The following is an 11,545-nucleotide window of genomic DNA, read 5'->3' as shown; positions in this document are numbered from 1 at the left end:
TACACACTGACATTCCTTTCTTTCTTTTGGTTTCCCCCCTTTTTTTGTTTTGTTTTGGCACTTACTGCTGTGATGTCAGGTGGCGGGACACCTCTGTTCCACAGGTGATTTAGGTTAGCCTCCTAATTGATGGGGAGGAGGTGAACGCAAACTGTGATTGGGTTATGGTGAACAGTCAGAAATACCGCTTTTTCTTTTGTTTATTTTTTGTTTTAGGATATCCACTAAAACTAATAAATTAAACTACCCGCGAAAGCACCAAGAGAGCACACCACTGCAGAAGGCAGAACTATTGGGCTGGGCCCTGGGGAGGATAGGGGGGTCGTTTTCCAAGTAAGGTGAGTGACCTTTTTTCCATTAGGCCAGAGCTGTCCAATTTTATCCTAAAAGGGTTTGTTTTAACCCAGCAGTAACACACCTGATTATACTAATGAACTAATCATGGTCTTTAATCAAGACCTTGATGAGTAGAATCAGCTGCCTTAGTCCTGTGCTAAAACAACAACCTGCACACACACCGGCCCTTTCTGGATAAGATTGGACACCCCTGCTTTAGGCCCACAGCACACTCTTGGTAATTAAGGTAATTAAGGTAATGAAGGAATCTTAATTGCCTTACATCTTAATTTATTCATTAATATCTTGGTAATTAAGTCTAATTAGGGGAATTGAGGGTTGGCCAGCACACTATAGGCTTAATTTGATCAATACGTTTTCCACCACAGAGGGATTCGTGACACTACGTAAACATTATGTACAGTACATGAAGTACGTGGGCGGCACGGATGGTGCAGTGGGTAGCACTGCCACCTCACAGCAAGGAGGTCCTGGGTTTGAATCCCCGTCGGATTCACCGTGGCAAGCAGATTAGGACATCTTTGATGGACCTCATCAGAACACAACCCATAAAAAGCACTCTTCTGCATTGGGAGGACTTTTGAAATGTGCCCTGTAGCTGTGCCCTGTCAATAAACCAATAAATCAAACAATCAAACAATAACAACAAGCAAGCTGTCCTTAATATGTCTGAAGTAAAAAGGGAACTCAAACTACTGATTCTGATGAAATTTTAAAATATTTATAGGTTGTTGCAGAATGGTGTCAGAAAAGTTTCACAGCGAGGGTTCCTCATCTCCAGTCAACGTCTGTCTCTGCTCTGAAGAAGCCACACCTGTTCATCTGCTGATCATCTACTCAAGAAATAAGGTAAATTAAGATTAAAACTGTATATGTACCTTGAATGTTAACCATCATTTTATTCATTTAAGATTTTATGACTGCTTTTAAGTTTGGGGTCTAAATGAGCCCGATAGTTTAAATGCACAATGTACACACAATTATTGAAATAGAAATATTTGGACATTTTTGTTGTTGCCTTCTTATTGTTTCCAAAATTACTAGCCTTTTACACACAGATATGAAAAATCTGTGAGAAACATCTCATTTTAGTGCCTAGTTTAGTGCCTAGTTTAGGCACCAGAATCATCCATCGCAAAGAAATCTGAGATAAAAATAAAAATTGTTGTATATTTTCTTACATTTTATACAATTACAGAGGGTCAAAATAACCCCACACAACGCATTTGTATGCAAAGTTGGTACAGGATTTAGCATAGCAGTATGTTTATTGCATGTTTACGTTTAATCCCACCAAAGTAGACAATTAAAAAAAAAAAATCATACGGTATCAATATGAAACAAGGTTAACTGATTTTTGAAATATGTCAAACGCTAAATCGGGTCAAATTGACCCCAAACACAATAGGAGGGTGAACATGATTCAACACATCAAGCTGATGGAACTAAGGGAAACTCCTTGAGAGGCAGTTCCCCTTTGTTGCGATTGCCACAGTCAGTTAATGTTTTATACAGTATGTTATGGCTACAGTGTGTTACGGGTGACATAGGTTTATTATTCTTTGAGATATTCTGAGGCTACTATTAAAAAAATACTTAAATTACACCATTTCAAGCTACAGTATGTCGCTCTGAACTGGGGAATGGTGACACTTTTCCGGTAACATTCTCTTCAGCTTCGTTCTTTGTTGTGAGATTTGATATGTGCAAAGATGTGTTAATCATGGGAAGTACAGGGTGAAGAAATCCAGTGCAGATATGTGGTTTTGGAGGGGGGAGGGGGGGGGGGGGGAACTTTTATTGTTTTCTTCTTTCAAACTCTACACGGTTTGCTGTGTGATTCTACATTACACATATAAAGGATAAAGTGATGTTGTTAAAAGAGAACAGTACTGCCAAATTAATTCTCCCTGCCATTGTTTCCTTCTATTCTGTAATTATTTTTAATAGCAGACAAAGGAGTGTGGAAAAATGGCAGGTTTAATGGCAGATGAAGGGGCAGACAGAGCGTGATCCAAAACAGGCCAAGATCAAAAACCAGGGGGTCAGTCCACACAGGCAAAAGTACAAAAGCTGATCCAAAAGAAGAGTCCAAAAAGCAGGCAGGGGTCATAAACAAGAAAAACAGAAAACAAAAACCAACCGGACAGAATGGCGCAAGGGCTTGGGAACAAGGGAAAGGAATAAAGGGCTCGGGACTCAAAAAACAGGACAAGACAAACTAGCAAGGTGCAACTGAAAAGGACAGGTATAAATACACAGGGGAATAAGACAAACTAGGCTTGGCATGAGAGTGTGGGCGGTCTAACAAATAAACATGAGGTGAGACACATGAAAGGGTAATAAAACAATAACGAGGGGGAAACAAAAACGCGGACTGGATTTACAAAGACACATGTAATACAAACGGCTCCGGACTAGGGAGAAGAATCAGGAGATGTAGAGATACGGAGAGACAGGTGCGAACACTTCGCTGAAACTAAGCAAGTAATAGAATGCAAGTAGTGATAGAATAGGGAGGCGGAGTTACAGAACAGAATTGAAACTGGAGATGCGTTAGTAAGTTAGTTAAGTGATTAAATCTAAACTACCCAAATTAAGCGACTGTTCGTTTGTTTGACAGTAAGTGTATTAATATGATTAGTACTGTACAATATCTAAATTAGTAGTTGTTCGTAAGAATAGAGCTTTACAAAATTAACTAGCGAAAGAAGCCGGAAGTAAGGAATGCAAGATTGGAAGGAAGGTTGAATCCCGCAGACGCAGACAGGGGAGTGACTCAGACATCACAGGGGAAGACGAGTGCAAAGACTAATGAATGTAAACAGAACACCAGACATGAATATGAAAAATAATAAATTCCAAGAATACCATAATAAACAATGATAAACTAACAGACAGAAATCAGGAACATATCACCCTGAGCCATCCTATAGGATGCTTTCCCAGCTGTTGAATATTCATCAATCAATCTCGTACTGGTTACAGGTGTAACTATGGGTCTCAGTCTCTCCACTCTACATATAGACACACCTGATGTGTCTTAGAGCTCTGTGTGGTCTTGCACCAGTTTTTAAAGGTATAAAAGCAGCGGTTTTGAAGAGGTTTAGCTGTTTTTCCAGACCAAATGTCAGAATGGGCGAGGAATGTGATCCAAGTGTGTTTGACTGTGGAATGATTGTTGGTGCCAGACAGGGTGCTTTCAATATCTCAAACTGAGACGGGTGCGTGGGGGTTGGACCCAAAATGCATGACTCAGACAACAGAGATGTGATAAAGTCCCATCAGGGACTTATTAAAGGAATGAGCGTAGTCGAAAAACAAGTACCGTTCATACACATGAAATCCAGCCAAAACCAAAGTACAGTACCGAGGGAGAAGGCGGTCTCGTAATTGGGACACCATGCAAAAAGTCCAGTAACCAGGAAAGCTGTCAGTGGGGCAGAAGTACAGGTGGACGGTAGGCAGACTCGGGGTCGATGACGGCGCAAGAGTCAAGACCGAAGTCCGCTCCGTGGGGCAAAAGCACAAAGACATCAGGGCAATAACAATGGTCAATAAACAGGCTTGATCTTAACAGGTAGACAATAGCTTGACAAACCACTTAAAAGTCCTCTGACGAACAGGAACAACAATTCCACAAAGACTTGACATGGAACTGAGCTTATATGCAGGTGTAGACAGGTGCAGACAATTAGATTGAGAGCAGCATGAGAATGGAAATCAGGTGTGGAGGATTGACAAGTTAACGAGATAATTAGTAATCGTTAGTAATAAACCTATCCTGGCCTAGCGTTAGTAAATTAGTAAATGACATGCACAAGAAACGTAAGGTAACATGAACACATGGTTAGAATGTTAGTATTACCCAATCCTGATCTAAAGTTAGTAGATTAGTAAGAAGACAAGGGAAATTGAAACAATTAGGGAAGCGTGAGTGACATAAAGGGAGAGAGAGAAAAAGCATGAATGCAAAGTTTGCAGAAAGACATGAAAAAATGCTAATCAATGAACAGAACATAACATGAAACAAACATAATTTGTGACATAACAAGTTTGCAGAACTATCCATCCATCCATCCATTATCTTAACCTGCTTATCCTGAACAGGGTCGCAGGGGGGCTGGAGCCTATCCCAGCATACATTGGGCGAAAGGCAGGAATACACCCTGGACAGGTCGCCAGTCCATCACAGGGCACACACACCATTCACTCACACACTCATACCTATGGGCAATTTAGACTCTCCAATCAGCCTAACCTGCATGTCTTTGGACTGTGGGAGGAAACCGGAGTACCCGGAGGAAACCCACGCAAACACGGGGAGAACATGCAAACTCCGCACAGAGAGGCCCCGGCCGACGGGGATTCGAACCCAGGACCTCCTTGCTGTGAGGCGGCAGTGCTACCCACTGCGCCATCCGTGCCGCCAGTTTGCAGAACTATTACAATAAATTATATAACTTGACAGAAACTGCACAATAGTCCCTCCAGTTTGCAGAGAATGGTTGTTTCTATCTGTTCTGTACATTGTTTTTTTTAAAAGGGACTGCTGTGCTGGCCACACCCTGATTAGTGCCCTATTAAGCACCCGAGTTGGTGTGGTATCACTGAACATTTGATCGACCCTGTCTCCAAGCAGCCTAGAGCTGGAGAGATAGTCTCTTCACTCAGAGAACCATGGTGACACCTGTAACCAGTAACCATCTCTCCACCCTACATTATAGCACTCGCTCAATGTTTGCGTTCGTTGGCTCTTCCATTGAAAATAGCTTAATTTGAACCTCAGTATCTCACTCCTTTCAAAACCAATCTCAATATCATTTCGCAGGTCAACTGCAATGGCAACGGGCTCAGCAACTATTGAGTTTGGTACAGCTACATGGCGCTATTTCTATGTTATGGATACCCCAAAAAAAATCTTAATCTAGCCCCCCCCCCACAATTCCCATAGAGATCCATTCAAATGCAATGAGTTTTAGTATCGCGTGTCAGACAACTTGAAAATAATATATTCAGACTCTGATGTTTATAGGTCGCAGACATCAGGAAGTCATGGCATGTAAAGGATATGCAACCAAATGCAAAACATGACTCTTCTATTTGACATGATGTTAAATTGTCTCAACATTGAAATGGTGACTGCATACAGAACGGGCTGTAATTACTACATGTTGAAACCAAAATGTATAAACATACCCTTGAATAAAACCTCTGCGCTTTGACCACAGGTGAATTGTTTGATTACAAACAGAGAATTATAAATCAGAAAAAGCAGAAAAAGACAAGGTAATTCCAAACCTTTCATCAGTAGTGTATGTGGTGGTCCCAAATAGGACACATTGGACATAAAGATATCTCAAACACATTGGAAATAAAGCATGTTTTATAAAAGTGCAAAATAAGTATATTGCCTCTAAACTTTAATATGCAAAATTGCTGATGCACTTTACAGTGCACTGATAAGATTATTAATTCGTAAACAATCTGGCCAGTGGTAGGCACATGTCGTTTGATGTACAGTAGGCATTATATATGGCTGTAATGGTTGTCAGAGATCTGTGCTGATACACTTTGATGGAGAGCAGGCTGATGTTAGCATTAGGGCTGATCAATTTAAGGTCTTTTGAGGCTTTCAGTGTCATGTTCGCCTGCCTTTGATGGGCATTACGTATTGGTGCCGTGAGAGGGCGCTCTTGTCACGTTCATGTGTCCCTCGTATAGTCAGGAATCACTGATTGCACAGAGATTGGGTAATTGCAAACAGGTCAATGTGAGCTACAGTAGTGTCTCAGGCACCTTCAACTTTATAATACATATGTTTCTTTTTAGTTAGTAAGTATAAAAGAACACATTTGAGATTTCCAAATATTCATTTTCAAAAAGATTTAATTTTACAGGAACATTTTTGAATTTAATAAAAAAAAAAGTAATATATTACTATAAGCAATTGACTACTTTTTACATAAAAACTATTTTTTAGACTAATTGGTTTTCTGAGGTTTCACACGTTTTGTGTGTAAGAGAGGACACGGTTATCCGTGTGGAAGGACCAGGATGATCCTTCCCTGTAGAGAGACACGAGTCACCATACGAGAGAGAACATGCTTCACAACCAATAAACAACTGAGAAACATGCTTCACAACCAATAAACAACTGAGAAACATGCTTCACAACCAATAAACAACTGAGAAACATGCTTCACAACCAATAAACAACTGAGAGAACATGCTTCACAACCAATAAACAACTGAGAGAACATGCTTCACAACCAATAAACAACTGAGAAACATGCTTCACAACCAATAAACAACTGAGAGAACATGCTTCACAACCAATAAACAACTGAGAAACATGCTTCACAACCAATAAACAACTGAGAAACATGCTTCACAACCAATAAACAGCTGAGAGGTGTGATTTTTAGGAAAAGTTGATCAACAGGGAAGGGAACATCTGATAAGGGAACTCTTTGCCAAACACAGAAACTAAGTGCAGTGCTTCTCTGTTTCAGTTCCGCTCTTTGTTTCTGCATCTCCCTGACACACAGAAACATGACTGGCACTGAGAGATTCATCCTCATTGGCTGCCTGCTGCAAGGTGGGACTCAAATGGGTGGAGCGTAAGAGACCCCCTCGGATCACTAGTGTAATATTGTGACAGAGCTGTGTTTTGTGTGTGCTGTAGGATCACTAGTGTAATATTGTGACAGAGCTGTGTTGTGTGTTGTAGGAGCCCTGGGTGGAGAGTGGGCAGTCTGGATGCCTCAGAGTATAGAAGCTCTGAATGGATCCTGTGTGCTGATTCCCTGCAGATTTGATATCCCAGCTCTACATGACAAACATCTGGGAGCTTCCGTCAGTGGAATATGGAGGAAAAGTACAGGAACGGGTCCAGTGGTGTTTAATTCCAGCACAGCTGAGACAAAGCCTGAACAGAACAAAATTAAAGGAACTTTAATTGGAAAACTGCAGAACAAGACCTGCACTACAATTCTGGACAGCTTCCCCTCATCTTACAGTGATAGATATTTCTTCAGATTGGAATCCCAGACTGCTCTCAAGTATACGTTTGATACAAGTGTCATCATTAATGTACAAGGTACTGCATTTACAGTTATACCTTTTTCAATGTGTGCCATTGTGTTGATGCTTTTAAGATTATGCACAGGAGGTAAAATTGCTGTATAACAATATGACTCAAATGTAAAAGAGTAAAGATTACTTGTAAATTACTTGTAAGTTGAATTCACATTACAAATACTCTTATTGATTCAAGATTTCACATTGTAAATATTAATTTTAAATTGTAAAAACTGAATTCACATTGTGTATGTTAGTTAGACACTGTTAATGCGTGATTAGTTTGCTCTCTGAGTGCTGTGTCAGCCTTCAATCCTGAGACAGACAGTAACCCATCCTCATGTCTCCATGTCTCCTAGACTCTCCACCCAAACCCAAGTTAACCCCAGAGAAGGTGGAGGTGATGGAGGGGACCTCTGTGAGTTTGAGCTGCTCTGCTGCAGCCCCCTGTCCCCAACTCCCCCCAAATCTGACATGGACCCCCAGGCTGAGTGACAGTGTGGATCAACTACAAGAGAATGAGGATAATAGCACATCTGTGTCTTCTGATCTGACCTTCACTGCTTCCCACCTCCACCATGGGCAGAAGATCACCTGCAGGGCACTTTACACACTGCAACAAGGAGGCAATCTGATGTCTGAGGCCAGTCTGACTCTCAGAGTTCTATGTAAGAGAGCTGGATTTGAGATTGTCTGTATGAAAGTTCTCATTTTGTGTTTTCTTTTTTGAGTAGTTTTTTCATAGCTTTTAAACAATTAAGGTGTGCATGATCCCAGCATACTCAAATAAAATGTACTGATTTAATTTATATGTTCACCTGAATCTTGGCAAATACAAATGGTGGCTTGTTCGCACACAATTTAAATGAACTGCCAAGGATGACAGGAGTATTGATCAGATTATTTCTTGAATTAGTTTTACTGAGGCTATGAACATTTGTGGTAGCTTATTACCATATATGACTGAGCCAAATTGTATATTGACAAGAAACATGTATTTGTATTCTTCCAGATCCTCCTAAGAATACCTCAGTGTCAGTCAGTCCCTCTGGTTCAGTGTTAGAGGGCAGCTCAGTGACTCTGACCTGTAGCAGTAAAGCCAGCCCACCAGTGCAGAACTACACCTGGTTTGAATTGAATGTTAGTCGGGTGACGTACAGGGGAACTGGGATTAAACTGGTCCACCAGTTGTCTGACACCAAAGCGCAATTCTACTGCGTGGCGAGAAATAACCAAGGAAAAGACACTTCACCTGTGGTTCAACTCAACACTGAATGTAGGCGTGACTTCACAATCAAAGAACTGTCCAAATGCTGGAATGCTAATTCAATTTAAGGATGCACTTTGTGATAATACAAAGATTATAGGAGCACAGAAACCTGAACTCTCCTCCTAGCAATGAAGCATACACAGTACACAGTAAATGATTTGCCTTAACTGTCTTCTCTTTCAGACTGTCCTAAGAAGACCTCAGTGTCAGTCAGTCCCTCTGGTTCAGTGTTTGAGGGCAGCTCAGTGACTCTGACCTGCAGCAGTAAAGCCAGCCCACCAGTGCAGAACTACACCTGGTATAGAGTGAATGGGAGAGACACTGTGGCTGTAAGAACTGCAGAGCAACCAACGCTACTAGTCGCTGCCAGAGCCGGTGGGCACTACTTCTGTGAAGCACGGAATCAGTGTGGGGCACGGAGGTCTGAAACAGTGTTCCTGTTTTTTGAAGGTATGTTTTGTGCCACAACTGACAAAGAAGAGCGCATCAACAAAAGAGTTTCCACTCCCAGGGGGCCGCAGTGTCTGAGGTTTTTTGAGAATAAGGCGTGTGGATACTTTAACCAATCAATGACTTGAATGAACCCAGCACACCCCAAAAACCAGCAGACACTACGGCCCTCCAGGACTGGAGTTTGACACCTGTGGTATGGAGAGAGAAATGAAATTAAACAATGAATATATCTCAAATATGGTATTTGTTCATATGAATAGATTGTCAGATGGACAGGTGTAATGTCTGATGATATATATCTGGTTTTATTGATGGAAATGTAAAAGATTGTTTATTTTGTTTTGGGGTTTTCTGCGGGGGGAAACCCCTATTCACCCTATTTGACCACAATGTGTGAAACGTCAGTGAGAACTGTTAAGAAAATGTAAAACATTTTTTTCTCTTTTAGGAAGTAAGTGTTCTCTTGTGCAAAATATTATCATCGGAGCATTGGCATTCTTCTATATTCTAACAGTTTGTTTTGCGGTCTACAGATATAAAAGGCAAGTATCAGAACTAACTGACGGCTATAATTGACAGGAAACTGTTTTCCGCAAGCCTTACATTGATGGTTAACGTACTGTATGTTAATCTCTCATGAATTAATTCACAGGCCAAGTTTTGGTAATGCTGATGCATCTAATAATCTTGATTCTAGCTGCCTAAAAGGTTGTGAGATTATCATAACACAAGATCTTCTCTCTTTCTTTCTCTCCCAGCCAGTCCAAAAAAATAAAAGTAAGTGCAAAACAAGCCTTAAAAGGTTAAATGTAATTATGAAAAAGCCATGTCACACATGCAACCATCTTGCTTTCTCATAAACAGGCACTGCAGGGAGAAAAGGGCGGGGACAATTATGCCAGCCTGCAGATCTCCACGATGACCACCTCTGATTATGATGTCATAAGGGTCAGTAACAGTGACCAATCAGACTGGTTGCATTATATTACAGTAATATAAACCCCCTCCCTCCTATTCTGTCATTGGCTTAAACCCACCCGTGTCATTTTGTTCACTCAGTATTCAGATTTGTCAGTATGATTGTGATCATACAAGTGCAGTTGTCTGTCTTTGGGTTCACAGAAGGAAGTGGACGCTACCCAAGGAGCAGATCAAGGAACGTATGATTATGAAAACATAAAAAGGAAGAATCACAAAGACGGACCAGGAACTGTCAGAAAATATTAATAACGGTGCTCAGAATATTAAATGCATATATATTTGTATGACAAGGGGCCGCCTGTAGCGTAGTGGTTAAGGCCTGTAGCGTAGTGGTTAAGGTACACTCAAGGTGGGTGGTTTGATCCCCACTGAGCCACGCACAGCCGTTGGTCCCTTGAGCAAGGGCCCTGAACCCTGTATTGCTCCCGGGGAGGATTGTCTCCTGCTTAGTGTAATCAATTGTAAGTCACTTTGGATAAAAGCGTCAGCCAAATGACATGTAATGTAATGATGAGAAATATGCTCTTGCCAGGTGTCTTCTTAATTCTTATATTATGAAATATATAAACCATGAAGTGCATCAGCTGTGCACGGTAAGCTAAAAAAAGGTTGTCTGTACAGGCTGAAATGTTGCTATTGCCAGAGTCACTTGCTAGTGCTAGTTTGCTTAGACCCCACCATTGATAGAGGCACTTTCCTTTGTATTTTTGAATGGTGCATGGACAGGTTGGGTACAGTACATTTCTGCACTTGTGCTTGGTTTTAGGTCAGAGTAGGAATCCTCGGAAGTTAGAATAACTAACTTAACATGAGCTCAAGAGTTGCAGTCACCTGCAACTGGATGTATTTTGGTTTTGGGTTTTTTTGCTATATTTTTATAATGTGTTTTGTTTGGCTTTTTGGGGAAGTTATTTTTTTAACTCTGCTTTGTTTTTGTGCACTAGAGACTTGTGTTGTTGTGTCCAAACTAAAGTCCACCCATATATGCCAGTGTACCATTGTAATATGGGTGGATTTTAGGTAAGTACAGGTTAAGTGTGCTATTCAAATAAAGTGAAACTGGTGTACAATGTGTTCGATCGAATCTAGCCGTGAATTACTGGTCTCATCAAGTAAAGAGTATGCAATTTCCCACGCACATGAATAGAGGACTTCCTTTGGTGGATTTGATTTGATTTGATACTGCTTGTGAGTGATTTGTAGGTGCTTTAAATAGGCGTCTTCAGAGCAACGCCAGCGTATATTAGCCTCGCGGTAGTAGTCCTTCGTCATTAGTGCATCATTGTAACCAGGTGTGTGGTATTGCTGCGGACCGTCCACTAGATACGGTAAAGTGTAATTTCGTTATTGCTAATTTGAACAATCTGAGGTTAGGGCTTGAGCCAGTCTGTTTGTTGTATT

The 11,545-nt window shown here is 41.0% G+C and overlaps 1 protein-coding gene across 3 annotated transcripts; it reads left to right on the top strand.

Annotated features, from left to right (window-relative positions):
* The first annotated feature begins 75 nt into the window (after positions 1-75).
* si:ch211-171h4.5 (myelin-associated glycoprotein) lies at positions 76-11,218 on the top strand. 3 transcript variants are annotated; one of them, XM_061241964.1, is made up of 11 exons: positions 77-338; positions 1,085-1,206; positions 6,873-6,958; positions 7,091-7,459; positions 7,800-8,108; positions 8,453-8,716; positions 8,894-9,160; positions 9,612-9,705; positions 9,922-9,940; positions 10,028-10,111; positions 10,286-11,218. In XM_061241964.1, exons 3-11 carry the CDS (start codon positions 6,913-6,915, stop codon positions 10,388-10,390), a joined length of 1,557 nt encoding a protein of 518 aa, XP_061097948.1. In that variant the 5' UTR covers positions 77-338; positions 1,085-1,206; positions 6,873-6,912; the 3' UTR covers positions 10,391-11,218. The 3 variants fall into 3 exon arrangements, with proteins under 3 accessions (XP_061097962.1, XP_061097948.1, XP_061097956.1); XM_061241978.1 differs by lacking the exon at positions 8,453-8,716 and having other exon boundaries at positions 76-338; XM_061241972.1 differs by lacking the exon at positions 6,873-6,958.
* Positions 11,219-11,545: the final 327 nt, after the last annotated feature.

Source organism: Conger conger, chromosome 1 (genome assembly GCF_963514075.1).
Source record: "Conger conger chromosome 1, fConCon1.1, whole genome shotgun sequence".
NCBI lineage: Eukaryota > Metazoa > Chordata > Actinopteri > Anguilliformes > Congridae > Conger > Conger conger.
Note: the sequence above shows the minus strand (reverse complement) of the source record. Positions and strands in the feature narration are given on the sequence as shown.

What these genes read in the sequence shown, in the direction of transcription:
- si:ch211-171h4.5 (XM_061241964.1), top strand. Translation starts at nt 6,913, where the DNA reads ATGACTGGCACTGAGAGATTCATCCTCATTGGCTGCCTGCTGCAAG. An exon ending in CATTGGCTGCCTGCTGCAAG is followed by an intron (nt 6,959 to 7,090) that starts GTGGGACTCAAA and finishes TGTGTGTTGTAG; the next exon opens with GAGCCCTGGGTGGAGAGTGG. An exon ending in AGTGTTCCTGTTTTTTGAAG is followed by an intron (nt 9,161 to 9,611) that starts GTATGTTTTGTG and finishes TTTCTCTTTTAG; the next exon opens with GAAGTAAGTGTTCTCTTGTG.